This window comes from Ammodytes marinus, assembly GCF_949987685.1.
Source record: "Ammodytes marinus genome assembly, chromosome: 1".
Taxonomy (NCBI): Eukaryota; Metazoa; Chordata; class Actinopteri; order Uranoscopiformes; family Ammodytidae; genus Ammodytes; species Ammodytes marinus.
The window spans coordinates 8467899-8482692 of NC_137230.1; the positions used below are offsets into that span (position 1 = coordinate 8467899).

The 14794-nt window shown below is 38.7% G+C and overlaps 1 protein-coding gene across 1 annotated transcript in view; it reads left to right on the forward strand.

Moving 5' to 3' along the window:
• Positions 1 to 489: 489 nt before the first annotated feature.
• cep89 (centrosomal protein 89) overlaps positions 490 to 14794 on the forward strand; it is a gene marked incomplete at its 3' end in the record, with an annotated part of 61152 nt that continues 46847 nt past the window's right edge. Inside the window, exons 1-12 of the mRNA XM_080046769.1 lie at positions 490 to 625; positions 1166 to 1272; positions 2028 to 2177; positions 2969 to 3164; positions 4849 to 4900; positions 6194 to 6307; positions 7852 to 8100; positions 9049 to 9191; positions 10452 to 10502; positions 11554 to 11637; positions 11960 to 12063; positions 12540 to 12655. Of these exons, the coding sequence (XP_079902895.1) occupies positions 590 to 625; positions 1166 to 1272; positions 2028 to 2177; positions 2969 to 3164; positions 4849 to 4900; positions 6194 to 6307; positions 7852 to 8100; positions 9049 to 9191; positions 10452 to 10502; positions 11554 to 11637; positions 11960 to 12063; positions 12540 to 12655 (1402 nt within the window). The 5' untranslated portion in view covers positions 490 to 589. The remainder of the gene's footprint in view (positions 626 to 1165; positions 1273 to 2027; positions 2178 to 2968; positions 3165 to 4848; positions 4901 to 6193; positions 6308 to 7851; positions 8101 to 9048; positions 9192 to 10451; positions 10503 to 11553; positions 11638 to 11959; positions 12064 to 12539; positions 12656 to 14794) is intronic.

The window sequence follows — 14794 nt, forward strand, 5'->3', positions numbered from 1 at the left end:
GAAGGAGAAAAAGAAATAAATAATGAACAATAACAAAGCAAGAAACCATTAAAGGAAACAAGAAAGAAAGAAAGAAAGAAAGAAAGAAAGAAAGAAAGAAAGAAAGAAAGAAAGAAAGAAAGAAAGAAAGAAAGAAAGAACAATTCCTCTCTTAAAACAGTCCCTCAAGTAACAGTAATGTTGAGAAAGGAGGTGACAGTCGCCATATATCTATGACAGTCGCCCCCTGTTGGCCTAATTTCTTGTTAGCAAGGACGTCGTTGCTAGGGGAATCATAATCGTCGCTGATTGGCTTCTTTTCTCGGTTTTAGCCAATCAGCACTATCTTTGTATCGAGGTGCCTTCTTGCGGCGAAGCGTCTAGAAACGAGGCTTCTGCAAACTGTCAGCCTGTTGAATATTGTTAGCTCTAGCATTTTGCTTTCTATTTAAAGGATAGAATATGAGGGATAACTTGAAACAAATGGGCAATGACAAGTTAACTTTTCTAATGCTATTAGCCTGAGGGAATGCTTGGAGAACTAGTCGAGAACAGAATAAATAACTTTAGCGAGTGAAGCCAGGCTCAAAACCCCTTTTCACCTACAAATATGTTCAGCTTCAGGAGGGAAAAACACAAGGAGTTTGTAAGTCTCGCATCTTTTATCAAATAAATAACCCGTGTACTTTTTCGAGCTAGCTTAAACGCTAAATGGTTGTTGTTTTTCACGTAGCGCAAGCTTGAATTAACTAAGCTGACATTGAAAGCAAGCTAGAGAGATAGCTTTGGTTGTTTAGCTATTTAGTTATTGAAGGTAATGTTATTTACTTTATCACCAGTGTTGCAACGTTAAGGCGTCTTCCCATGTGCATTTGCGTATTTTTTTTGTGATAAATTGCCCACCATTTCTCTGCTGTTATTTGGAAAGGCAACTGTTACTGACCTGTTGTGGCCAATATACCAGTGCTGCATCCAGACAGTGCTGCTACAGGCTTTTTAGTGTTTTTTGTCTCGTGGATCCTCCTGTCTGTGTCGATGTGATAAATGCTCACACGTTCCCTAACCTTCCCCTGTGTGTGTGTGTGTGTGTGTGTGTGTGTGTGTGTGTGTGTGTGTGTGTGTGTGTGTGTGTGTGTGTGTGTGTGTGTGTGTGTGTGTGTGTGTGTGTGTGTGTGTGTGTGTGTAGAAGCATATAGCTCATGGTTTGATCCCAGCAGCCTCCCTTGCTCCCAAGCCTGCTGTGCCTCGCACCCCGCCCCCTCGCAGCCCAGCCCCCTCACCTGAGAGACCCAGGTACCAAACACACTCCATCTCCTCTAACCTCCCACATCCTTTCATGTAGCTTCTGTGTTTCCTGTTATACCCGTCGTTTGTAATGTTTGACATCCTGTCTAATTAAGCTCAATATCCACTCTTGTTTAAATCCACATCACCATTTGCGGTAGTGACAAGTTCTTGCAAAACGTACTTTGTAAATATTACTGTGATGTCACAGTAAAAGTCATCACAGTAATATTTACAAAGTAAGTTTTTTTTAACCCTATATTTCTCTTTCTGTGATGTCACGAGAAAGAGAAATATAGGGTTAAAAAAAACACTCTTTCTGCCTTTTCTCAGGCTAGGATGAACCGATTTCAATTTTTTTCGCACATTTATACTACATAGGATCTCAGAATTCAATACACCTTCATATTCAAACCGGTGAAGTAGGCCTTTAATGAATTCAGACGAAAATACAGCTTATTCCTTCCGTCTTCAACTATAATACTGTGGCTCTCATTGTCATTGCCACTGCAATGCTGGGAATTGTTTTTTAATCACTTATAATCATCATACCACACACACTTTTGGTGGGTTGCTTTTGGTTTATAGAATGCCTATTTTCATTGTTTGTGGTTTGAAGGATTATAGTTGTGCTGAATGTCAACATTAGTTATAATACATTAGAAGTTGAGATTTGGATGTGATAGGCAGCATGAATTTCCTGTGCTAATACAGTATTACAATGTCTGTCTCTCCTCATATAAACTATATTCTCCCATCTACAGATCAGCCTTAGCAGCAGCCATCTTGTCTTCTTCGCTAACTGGACAGACATGGGCCATCCCCCCTGTCTGGCCGAGGAGGTCTTTCTCTGAGGGCAACCGGTCGGATTCTTTCATAACTGAACCAAACCTCAGCACAGCACTTTACACCAAGTAAACTTCCCCTAACTTTGTGATTCATGATTATATCTACAAGCAGATGCAGGATTCCAAATGTCAATCTAAAATGCGGCTGTATTTATTAAGCGTGTCACAGTAAAATAAAAATAAAAAAAAGGCTCCCAAATGATACACAAACAGCCCTTCTCTAGGGAATAGCAGTACAGCTAGTATATTAGCACTGTCAAAGTACAAATTGTAGGCTCTTCACCAGTATTTACCCAATCAAAAGAGGTGTCTGAAATGAAATGTGGCACGTGAACTTGGAAAATACATGCTGAACGTTTGCATTTTTGCCATCTTGATGGTTTTTTTCAATAACCCCTTCATGAAAATGTGTCCTGGTGCTGTAGGAATGTTCAGATAGAGAATGTGTAACTAATTTGGTTGGGAAACTTACATCCCATTTAAAAAATATATACATACATAATGAATATAGACATTCTGACATGTCACAGTAGGAAAATAATACACATGTGTACATTATACAATTAATTATAGCTGTTTTCTATTTAGCTGTTTTAATTTCAGGATTATTTTATTGTTCATGCTAGCAAACTGGCATAGTTTACTGAGACATTTTAAATATAAAAGAATATAAGAAAAAACCCATCATTAATGTTATTGTTAACATTACATCAGTGCATTTTCTTTAGTATGTCTAAATATCTGCTGTAAAAAAGACATATTGTTGAAGAAGTATGTTTTGTTACTTTTTCAACCAGAGAAAATATTACAGAATAAAATACAGACTTTGAGATTATGCTTTCTTTTACCTTCCTCAGAGACAAATGGTCTGAAGATTTGTCTGGCCGGCCACGTCTGTCCTCTCCTGACCAATCGGAGGAGGAGTTTGAAGAGGAGGAGGTAGAGGAGGTGGATAATGAAGCGGACTGGGAAGAACATGTTTACCAAAGTCTGGACAGACAGGAGGATATTTCAGTCCCAGAACCTGTCTATGCCCTCCCACTGAAACCTAAGGTGAGAATCTACAAGGAAGTTTTCATTGTTTTGTGTGAGCAAGATTCCCACTACACTCTTGTTAAGAGTGTGATCCCAATTAAAGAAATGTAGCCAATTGAAAGCAAGTGAGAAACATTCTTTTCGCTTTAATATGAATTCCTGATAACTTGTGTCACAGAGCTTTCAAACGAATGTACCATCAGAGCTCCGGAACCATTAGACCAGTTTAATAACAGAGCAGGTGTAATTTAATGACCTCATTAACATCGCACATTACATATCTGTGAGGCAGTTCCAGCGCTGTGTCTGTACACTGGCATAGGCAACAGAGACATACAGAGACTTAATTGGTTATTTTTGTTTGCTGTTCCTGCAATGACTAGTCAGAATATCTACTTTGGAAATGTGTGTGTCGAGGGATCATTACTATTCCCTCTCAAATATTTCTTATACTTTGTTGAATTTCTGATGTTTCTGAGGTGAACTGGGGGCATTGTGATACGAGCCTGATCCACTGGGAGGCACAGTGGTACACGGAATGTAACGTGTATCTGTTGAGTGTTGTACTGTAGAGAAGTGATCTGTGTAGTTAAACCGTCACAGGCTTTGATTCAGCTCAGTAGTGATGTTCAAGGACTTAGCTTGCAGTGTTGAGTGATAAATCCTTTTTTAGTGTTCCTAAATAACATCTTACAGGTCTTTTTCCTCTATATCAAAGCAGTTTTTTCTGAGCCATTGTTCGTTTCCCACATTTGGAATTTAATACATGTATTTGTAGAGACTTCTTCTTGCCACATAACTTCATTTATCTTAAGAGTATGCTTTCACAGAGTCTTGTGATATTGTTATATGCATTACCTGTATACTGTGACATTGTGTTGCTATCTTATAATTGCCCCAGTGGGCTCATGGACCTATTATAAAAGTGTGGGCAATATTTCCTCCTGTCAGTTGTCTCTCCAGGCGTTCATAAAGTCTAGCTGCCTGCTGCTATCCACCAGTTTATGTTAGCTGAACATATTTTTAGCAACACACAGGACATGATGTCTCCATGTACCATAATCTGAGGTGAGCACCCCTTATGTAGTTCATTTGGACAGAATGATGTGCAAACATAAGCCTATCCCTTAATATACCAGACTGTCCATCATTAGTTGCCCTCTTGGTCATTCAGGATAAGGCTGTATTTATGTTATAGATATACCTAGCTCAAACTAGCAGGTATTTAAACAAATTGTATGTGACATGTTAGTAGCAGCTACCAGATTGAATCATTTTAACCTTCAAAAAAGGAGGATTTATTGCAGGACTTTTAAATTGGACTACTTTACTTTTAGCTATGTGTACCTTAAGGACAGGTTATAGTTTGCTACAGAGCAGTTGACAGTCTTTGGTCTTCATTTCCTTTGTTTGGCTTCTTTCTACTTTACTGTTTTTTCTGTGACTCCTATCCACTCTGAACTCACCACTGTGACTCAATCACATTACTTTAATGTGTCTCTGAAGATGTGCCACAATAAATGCAAAGCAATAAAAGCAACAAGATACAGTATTATTGTCCACATTTTGACAATGATAATAAACGCAGTAGTCTCTGAAATAGGCTTGCACCAATGGGATCCAGGCAGCTGGTCTTTGGAAATCTTTTTTTTAAAGACTGACTTATTATTATTATTTTTTTTTTTACCTGTCTGTTTTCCAGATCAGTACACCTGAACCGACTCTGAAGTCACGCAGAAGAGTGCCTTCTCCAGGTACTAACTTCACATTAATGATATGTGTACATTAGTATAAGCAGACAGTGCAAAAGTGTACGGACACAGTAACCAACTCATAATATATCATTGATGAATAACCCCACATATAAAAAGGACAAAGAGCTGACAATGTTACTTGACCAACCATAATACTATTTGATATATTTCTGGCAGGAGCAAAACGACTCAAATGTGTTATATTGGCATTTCTAACGTTTTTTCAGTTGGTAAAAGGGACTTGGTGGGCCCTACTCAATTGTATTGATTCACTTTAAGGCAGAAAAAACATTTCAGCAACAAAATAGGGCTTCCGATCAAACAGGAGCTAAACAACTAATTTGGGTCAGGCCTATAAGCATTATTTTGAACTTTCAAAGGTCCAGCTGGTAAAAGAGACTGGGTTGGCTCTAATCTGAGCCATATAGCCTTCATGAATTTTATCAAGTCACTTTTGAGGGAGAAATAGCCTTTCAGCGGGACTAGGAATAGGACTCGATTGAAAAAATCAATAAACTGGTAAATCATGCATAGTCAGATTATAAAGGATAAAGGAGATGTTTTATATTTTATTTGATAAAGAAGCCATAAACATGTCATGTCAATTCCTGTGGTGTCAAAATATAAATGTGGATATTAAACACGCCATGCTCATGTTAAAAAAATACTATAGGCAGTATTGCCCTAATCATGCTATTTCATTTAACCTTTATTTGTTGTAAGGCTCATTTAGAAACATTTTCAACAGGCACAGGCCACCAAAAATGGAGACTGTCCCCTGAAAACAGGGACTTCTGGTCACCTTAAAAGACAAATAGTGTTATTATATCAATATGAATGTACACTTATAATAAACCTATCTGAACACATTTATGTTTAGAGGTATGGGTGTAGAGGTAATATAAAGAGAGACATGCAAATGTTTTTTTAGATTTTTACCAAAAACAGAAAAGAGTGGTGAGGCTCCGCTGTACCATGCATGAGCATGACCTCTCTCATTCAACCGATATGTTGTTTCATCACAGCCATAATCCAACCTTACATCAAGCTTAATGGAAACCCTCATTACAGTTGTTATTACCAGAGCTTGCTTCAGGCTTTTGGCGGCGTACAATTAAAACAGGTTGTGAATTCTTAGAATTGTCCTACCTTAATCACTAGAATGGGTATACTTCATACAGGCTGGCTGTGTAGTAAAGCAGCACATTCAAGCTATGGTGAAATTCACTTTGACAGAAAAATATGCAGTTTCTGGTTTAATTTAATAATGGCATGATTTATCTTATCCCTCAGATTTCACAGAGGAATCCAGTGTCCAGTCACCAGAAGCCGGTGGTGATTCTACCAATAAGAAAGCCTCTATCAAGAAGAGCCTTGGAAGTTGGAAAGAGGTTGTACCTTCTAGATGTAAGTCCTGTGTATGTATGGCCTTACGTAACCTGCTGTGTCTCTGCTAGTTTTTTCCACTTAAGTTTGCTGAATACTTGATCAAAATAAATGAATTTACATAGTTCCCCTCTCCATCCATCATGCATTATGTACTGTATTATTGGTTATTTTATCACTCTGACCCACTGCACACGTCTGGTGACAAGTCGTGCTCCCCTCTGCTCAAGATGTCAGATCAGACAAGTATTTTCTGATGGGAATTATAGTCTGTTATTAATACTTAAAGCTCCCATATTATACACTTTTCGGTTCTATTATACACCATATTATATGGTCTTAGTGGTCCCTAATACGTTTTTCTTTAATTTTTTGCTGAAAAAAACTTTCAGATAATTTATTGTACTATGCTGATGTTCAGCTAATCTCACAATGGCCTATTTTTAAAAAAAGAGCTGCAGCTCCCCTCGTAAATATACAATCTTTGAGCTCCCCCCGCCCCCTGTCCGGAAGCGAAGCCAGATACACCTCGCCCTCTGTCTGTCAGGGCCGTGGACCAATAAGAAATAGGGGTGTGGGCTGCACAGTGGAAGCTTCTGGCTTTCCAGTTTGTGAGGTCAGAAAAGGGGAGAATTCTGACTGGAGTATATTGGGTGGGGGAGGGGTGGTGGTTTCAGAAAGGGGGAGAGTGAGAAAAGGAGAGTGTTATTTATTTTAATATTTTGGCAGTCTCTAGGCACACCGTGGACCCATGGATATGTTAGAACACATTTAAAAAGTGCATTTAGCATAATATGTGACCTTTAACCTTTTGTCATGTTTTCAAAACACCTACCTTTTTGTCAAACCAATGCATATTCACCTCTGTATTTACTTTAGTAGCAAACGTGTTATGTGCAATGTCCATTTGAGTATTTGAAAGCAAGTGCATAGCATGCTGTTAGCCCCATGCAGCCTAAATCCCCCAATGAGAGTTAGAGTTCAATGCTCCTTGAAATGCAAGCATGTATTTTTAGATGTTATTTATATTGTGCTCTGCAGGCTACATCTTTTGTTTCCTCTGTTCACTTAAAATGGGAAAGCTTTTGGTAACAATTATGGACAATTGCAACATGCTGCATATTTCACATTGTTACCCTTAAACAGTAGATTGACCATACTGTTGATACCGTCATCTTTCCCTTCTTCTTTCCAATTTGGGTTGGGCGTTTGTATATTTCTTTCTGTTACAAAAAACATCCTACAACATACCGCACTCATCAATGTTATGCAATTTGTTGTTTGGTTATGTCTCACAATGTATTCTAATGAAGTTGTTAAGTTGAAGTCATTTAGAATAGTCCCTGATATTGCCAAAGTGACTGTCAAAGTAATAATTTAATATGTAACAATAAGTTCAATAATTGTATCTCTGCTTGACACACATATTTTGTTGTTGATGTAATGGCAATATGAGATACTTGCTTATTCTCATATGTGTTATGTATTGAAAATATGGATTTTTTTTTAGGAATAGCCTACAGTACATATCCATCTCTAACATGTATTTGCCTTTCCTATTACAGCTGCCCCATCTATTATAACTATACACCCCAGCCAACCCATCAAAACCGAAAAAAACAAAAACCCAACCCGGCAGTCTCCAGAGCCCAGCAAGGCACAAAGTAGTGAGGCGCAGAGGGAGGCTGTGCTGGCCTTGTCAAAGAAGAACACAAGGATGGTAGATGAACAAAAGCACCTAGAGGAGAGACTGCAGCGGCTGGAACAGGAGATCAGTCACAGCCAGGCCTCTTCAAACCTGCGGCCATCTGCAGGTAGAGCTGGGGCGAGATATGCAGAGGCACAAACAGAGGAGCATGAGGGGCGGGAGATAGAAAATCAATAAAGGTAAAGAGGAAAGAGGAACAGGGGAAAAGGGATGAAAGGACAGGAGAAGGACAGAGAAGGAATTAAGCAGCTTGGCACAAAAGATATATGTGTGTGCAGGGGTAACAGAAGGGAGCTGGAGATACATTGATGCCAAGGACATCAAGAGGAAAACATTGTTTAAATGAGGAAAGAAAATGGTCAGTTTAAATGTGTTGCATGTTGGTTTGGTGATCAGGGAGAAGCAGCAAGCAAAAGTACTAGTTCTATAGCCATTTTCGAACACATATTCTAATGAAGAGTACATCATCAATGGTAAAACCTGCATTGATGATGTATTATTTATTAAAGGTGGAGTCAGCGATGCTAGATAACGCATGAGGTCAAAATCACTTTTTGACAAAATCATCGAATATACATTGTTAATAGACAACCTAGGCTATATAAATGGGCATGTTGCTAGCTTCGGGGGGCCCCTTTGTTTACATACCCTCTGTTAATAGCACAGGATCTTTATTTTATGAACAGGTAGCGAATTGTGAGGAGATATTCAATGATTTTGATGAAAAGTGATTTTTACAACAGGCATTCTGCAGAGTTGCTGTCTGTTTTTTCTTCCCTGGGACTACGGATCAGGGTCAGCCAGCAGACCACATGGAGAGTTGAAGAATAGAAATAGACATATCTCAATAGGTCATCCTGCCATGAATTGAATTCCTATATTGAGATTTCACTGGTCTGCTGTCTTCCTTCCTCCAGCCATTACGACAATGAGTATGACTATTTTATCTTATGTTGTAAGGCCACTAAGCCCTTGACTCTGACTATCATGATATTCTGAATAAGAGTACTGTTTAATGTCTCAAACATATGTATATAACCTGATGTGCTTACAGGCAACCAGGCAGAGCTACAGAATTTGAGGCGTCATGCTCAGGAGCTGGTGGATGAAAACGACGCCCTCAAATTGACAGTTCACCGTCTGAATGTGGAGCTGAGTCGTTACCAAACCCGCTTCAGACCTTTGTCTAAACAGGAGGTATGACAAGCTACAAGATTACATTTCTGCTTTTTGTGTAGAACCTCATCTTGTACAGTATATCGCTGAAGGTGTTTTTGGTCCAGAATATTATAAGAATTTCCTTTGAAAACACATTCATTAATCTCAAATGGACCATTTGTGAATGGAAACTCTTGTGACCTGTTTGTAGCCCCCATTAAAATGTCATGGGCCTTGGTTGCCTTGGTTTAAGATAATTATGTTAGAAGGCTAATGTAGCCAGCCTTATAAAGCTCGCCAGTGGAAGAAACAGTACTGTCAGGGAATGGCATCAGGAACATTTCTTTAGTATGTCTCACTAATTGAATGTAAACAGGTTTGTGTATTCTAGACGTATTCACCTGATTTGCTTTGTTCGCCAACAAGAACAACTTTGTTTGTTTTATTGTATCAAATCTTTTGATCACCTCTACCTCAGTCTGCTTTGATGAAATTTTATACAGAATCTATTGCCAGTACGTCACTTTATTTTCAAAGCTGGAGCACTGAAAAAAACTATTTCTTTGCAACCAAGCCTTAAAGATAAAAATCCCCCTTTGATCCACAACTCCTGGTGAGCGAAACAAGGTTTTCCCTATGTCTGTCCTTACATCTGATTTGTTGCTCCAAAATACTTTCTTGATCACGTATCTGTGGCTGTCTAGTTTGTGGGTTTTATCCTGCAGAAAAAAGGTTGCCTAATCATGGCTACCTCATGCTGTGTCTTCACACCAAGAGATCCCTGGCTCTCATCGCTACCAGTTTGCTTTCTCTGTAGCTGTTCGCTTTCATTTGTGACAGCTGAAGTTTGACCTGTGCAAGAAAGCGATACAGGAAGAAAATAGGGAGTATTTATTTGTAGAATAATGCAATAATAGTTCAATAGGATTAGTCTTAATCAGTTTAATTATCTACGCTTGAATTTTGCTTTGTCTCTTTCTTTGGATCCCATAAACACTGAAATTGTATCTGTTCTTTTGTTATAAAACAGTAATTTTGTTTGCCAGTGAAAATGTTTAATAAGCTTTCTTTTAAATTTGACAAGCAACTGTTCACAAGAAGCAGCAAAATGTAAAACATTATCTTCTTCAGATATCTACAGTAAATGCAAATGTGATGAAATCATATATACTATACCAGATTTTAATCCTTTGTTTTTATCAACATATTTTTATATATCTGCTTTGCCATAAGCTGCCATATTAACAGTGGTTATTATGACTAACTGTATTTTCTTTCTCTTTCATGTGTCTCGCCCAGTCCTCCAGAATGAGTGGCTTACCAAAGACAGGGTCTCCTCCTCCCTGGCTGGTCAGTATCCCGATATAATCTGCACAGTACATTACCTTAATACGACAGGGCAGTAATCTAACCTCAAGGCTGGTTGACATGGTTGACTAGTTTAAGGAAATACCTTTTTTAATACAGGTGAATGATTTATGGTAGACAGACACCATAACTCCAATGCTATCATTGTGAGCTACAGTTTGAAAGTCCTGATGAATTTATTTTATTGTGGCCTTCAGTAGGATGTTAGTAATGATGACTTACTTAATGTCAATGAGCTACAGTAGAATTCCAACGATGTCATTGTGAGCAATGGTATCAAACTACTGATGTCACTGAGGGCTATATTGTAGAACCCTTTTGGTGGAGTCAGGGATTCTGGAAAATGCATTTTGTCAAAGAAAAATTCTAAATCAGGGAATATCTCCTTGTGATCCGCTACCTGTACATACTGTGTCTGTGCTGAACAAAAATGCAGTGTTAATACACAATCTAGGCTCTGTAAACCGGCCTTCTACGGTGGGCCCCGTTTGTTTATATACCCTTTGGAAAGGTAGTGGATCATGAGGCGATATTCACAGATTTTGACAACAAGTGATTTTGTCAGCACGCAAGAAATTCAGTGATGTCATTGAAAGTGCTCGTAGAATTCTAGTGATGTTTTTCCCTCAGTGGAACTCCATAACATTATTAATGGCATATCTCTAGTGACTACGTTGAGAGTTACAGTCGATTTCTAGTGATGTCGCTGGGAGCCACAGCATCGTTTCAGATGGTAGAAGCGCAATTCCGATTTATAAACTGGTGCGTAGGAAAAAGTTAAACTGTTTTCAATTATTCAATCTGCTTCCGTGCGTGCATGCATTTGACGAGGACGGATGCGAAAGTTTTACGGAGTTTGCGCTCTTGTCGCTACGCTTGTCAGAACGTCCGTGCCTCCCTCTCTTGCTTCTCATTGAGAATGTATTACCAGGTGCAACAATTGCCTCCCGTCTGAAACTGCCTTAAGTCTTGTGATGTAATGTGAGTAGAAGCAAATCTAATTTGGATAATGTCTCATTGTCCTATTTTATAGCTTGACATGAAGTATATATCTCCTCTGTTGCTGGCCTATGAAGACAGGATGAATGAGCAAGATGCACTTCTGCAAACCACTGAGGTAAAACTGTGTGAGGGAAATTAACAGCATGTGTGTGTGTTACCATATTCTTACTATCTCCTCAATCCTCTGTAATCTTCTGATTCAGGAGCATGTAATATTCATATATTTTTTCAGAATCATAAGGCTACTGCCTTGGATATGGGTAGGCTTTGAATGGGATCAAAACCTAAGATATACTTATGAAATCACGACGGATTGCATTAGTCAAAGATCCAGTATATAAACAGTATATATATATTGCTCTCTTCAGTGAAAACCTTCTCAAATTGCGTACTTGAAATCAGAAGTCCTTTCGTGTCTTTGCCTGCTTTTCCCACAGAAAGAGGTGAAGAGGTTGCATGTTCGTGCGGAGGAGGTGATCAAAGAAAATGAGAGACTCCATGAGGAAATTGCAAAGATGGGAGGGGTCAGCCAAAAGGACTGGTAAGGAGAAATATGAGTGATGTAAATCGGTACAGCACTTTCTCTCTTCTGATCCACTGATTGCCTGTCTCCCGTGACGCTGCGGGGCCAGTCGACAACGCGAGCGGAATGTCGCCTACCGTCTGAAATGGCTATTACTGTGTGTTGTCGCTAATTTTATCTTTAAGGGTTTACAAATATTTTTCTCATAAACCTATACATTTTTTAAGACAATACTCATAAGAATACTCTTTGAGAATGTGTATGTACTTAAAAAGTAATTGATTTAGACAATGCATGAAATTTAGACTGTTGCTTTTAAAGTAAGAATAATAAAATTACATTTTCATATGAGGTATCCAATCAGTTAATATCACGTTAGAAAGGGTAAGCGGCTGATATTATGTCTTTTTTATTTTTAATATGCTATTCATGTTGCCATAGAATCTTTGTGTCATAATAATATAATAATTTTGTCTTTTTTTCTCTCTCTCTAGTCAACAACTACAACAACAGGCCTTTCTGGTTTTGCAGGAGAACCAGGTTTTGATTGATCAGCTCGAAGCTCAGCATGTTAAGGCAAAGACCAGCCATGGCAGACACCATTCTGAAGGTACCACTACCAAGTACAGTGAAAGATTGTATTCATGCAGGGAAACAACATAGCAAAACGGTATGTCTTGGATGTGCTGACTGTGTGGGCAACTCAGAGCTGCTACCTTGGTTGATGATGTTGATGTGCAAAAGAGAAAAATGCAAACGGGCTGGGTGAAATAAAAAGCCAGCCAGTCACATCAATATAATGGTTAATAAGATAATATAATGATGATATAAGCACATTTTTAAAAGAAAATTCAGTGAAGCTGTAATATAATATTGTAGAGTAGTATAATGTCAATCAATCCAATGCTACTTCGAGAATAAGTGTACAGTATTTTACATTGTAAAGGTTACTTCACATTTTACAATGTGACATTTATTAATGAGAACTCCGGTGATCTGCAGTCTTTCGCATAAAGAAATACAACCAACTAGTTTGATATGTGTTGGGGTTTAGGGAGTTATTAGGCTCGTTCCAGCTCAGTTGCGGCTCTTCTCGAAAGTAGACAATGGGTAGCCGAGTGCAGTCGGGGGAGTGACCAAAAAGGGTGGCTGAAGCCGAACAGCGCCGTTGGAAGTAGCGTCTTTGTTGGGTATGAAGTTTGTTTTCAAGTAATATTTTGAAATTACATTAGAACCATACATATATTCACAGAGGGGCTACATTACTACACTCGAAGCAGCACACAAAACAAAACAAAGAGGAGCAAACACTTCAAAAGCGAGGGCATCAAAACAACAAGAAACTAGTGATATCCCCACAAATCTTTCTTACATTTACTAGATTAGCCTACTTTGAAGTGATACAAAAAAAAACTTTACAATCCAAAGAAACAGGTTTAGTATTTCTCCCTTTGTACAATGAATATGATATAGGAAGTAAATGTATTCATATTTAAAAATATGACTGATTTCAGTAGTAAGCATGTTACATTGTTGATGAAGTGGATGTACTAGAAAATCCCTTATTAATATTGTAGAGATTAACTTTATAATAGGCTGCTATAATCTTAATGGCATAAAGATAACACGTCACTACAAATTAATGTGACCCAAGTTTGTGTTCACTTTAAAACAAATCTATAGGCTACAGGAGAGTTCAATCCTGTAGGCTAATTATTCCTTGTATGTCAAGGATGCAGACCAGTGTTACTTCCATAGATAGTCTATAAAAGGTTACTTCTTAAGCTCATTTACATTGTGGTGTAATGATAAAAGAATATATATATAATGGATCGTAATCAAATTTTTAGTGGTGATGTCAGACTTTTGCGGAAACAATTGGGGAAATTCATCAAAGGCACAGGGTTTAAACTCCAAATCAGCGCTCAGCTCCGCTCCTCAGCAAGCAGTTTCTCATCAAACATTTAGCTCCCGCAGCCCGTGGAGAGCAACTGCAGTGTCTAGCTCCTATAGGGGAAGGGAGACTTCAAAGTCTCATGCAGTCGAGCTGCAGTCGGCGCAGGTGCAAATCGGACAAAAAGTCTAACCATAATGCTGTTCGGTGAGCAAGACGCTCGTCATAATTGCGCAGGTCTGGGCAGACATAGGCCTCGCTTAAAGAGGCTATTTTGTAGTTGCATGATGTCATGCATGTTTTTATTTGTGGTAAACACAGTGGATACGATGACAGGCAGGAGGTGAGCCGGACCAGTGAGCTGAGTTGTAATCTGGAGTGATCCAGGAGAGAGCATGGGAGGGAGTCATAGCCACACCACACACAGGCAGACAGGGGAACACAGGAGAGAAAGCGAACACAAGGGAAACAACTACAGGCACAGTTGGGACCGAGACAATATTTGTTCTGCTGCCTTCAAATGGCACCATGCATTTTCTGTCAAAACAATGCTAAGGGGACCAATGCCAATGTCATGGTCCGGAAAATTCTAAGCGGTTGGGTGTCCTGGTTGTGGCCCTTCCACGACATAAGGGCCCTTTGTAAAAAGAAAAGTAAAAACACAATTGAAACCATATAGGTATTTATAAGAGAAAATCCTCTATGGTTAAAATTGAAGAGGGAATCTTGTAATCAAAACTAAAAGAAAATGTAGCTACTAAATGTGGCTTTTGGCATAATTCTCTTTTATTGTGTCACTGAATAATTTTCTCCATTTAATTTTGACAGTTTATTTTCATTTTACTGCCTCTCTTG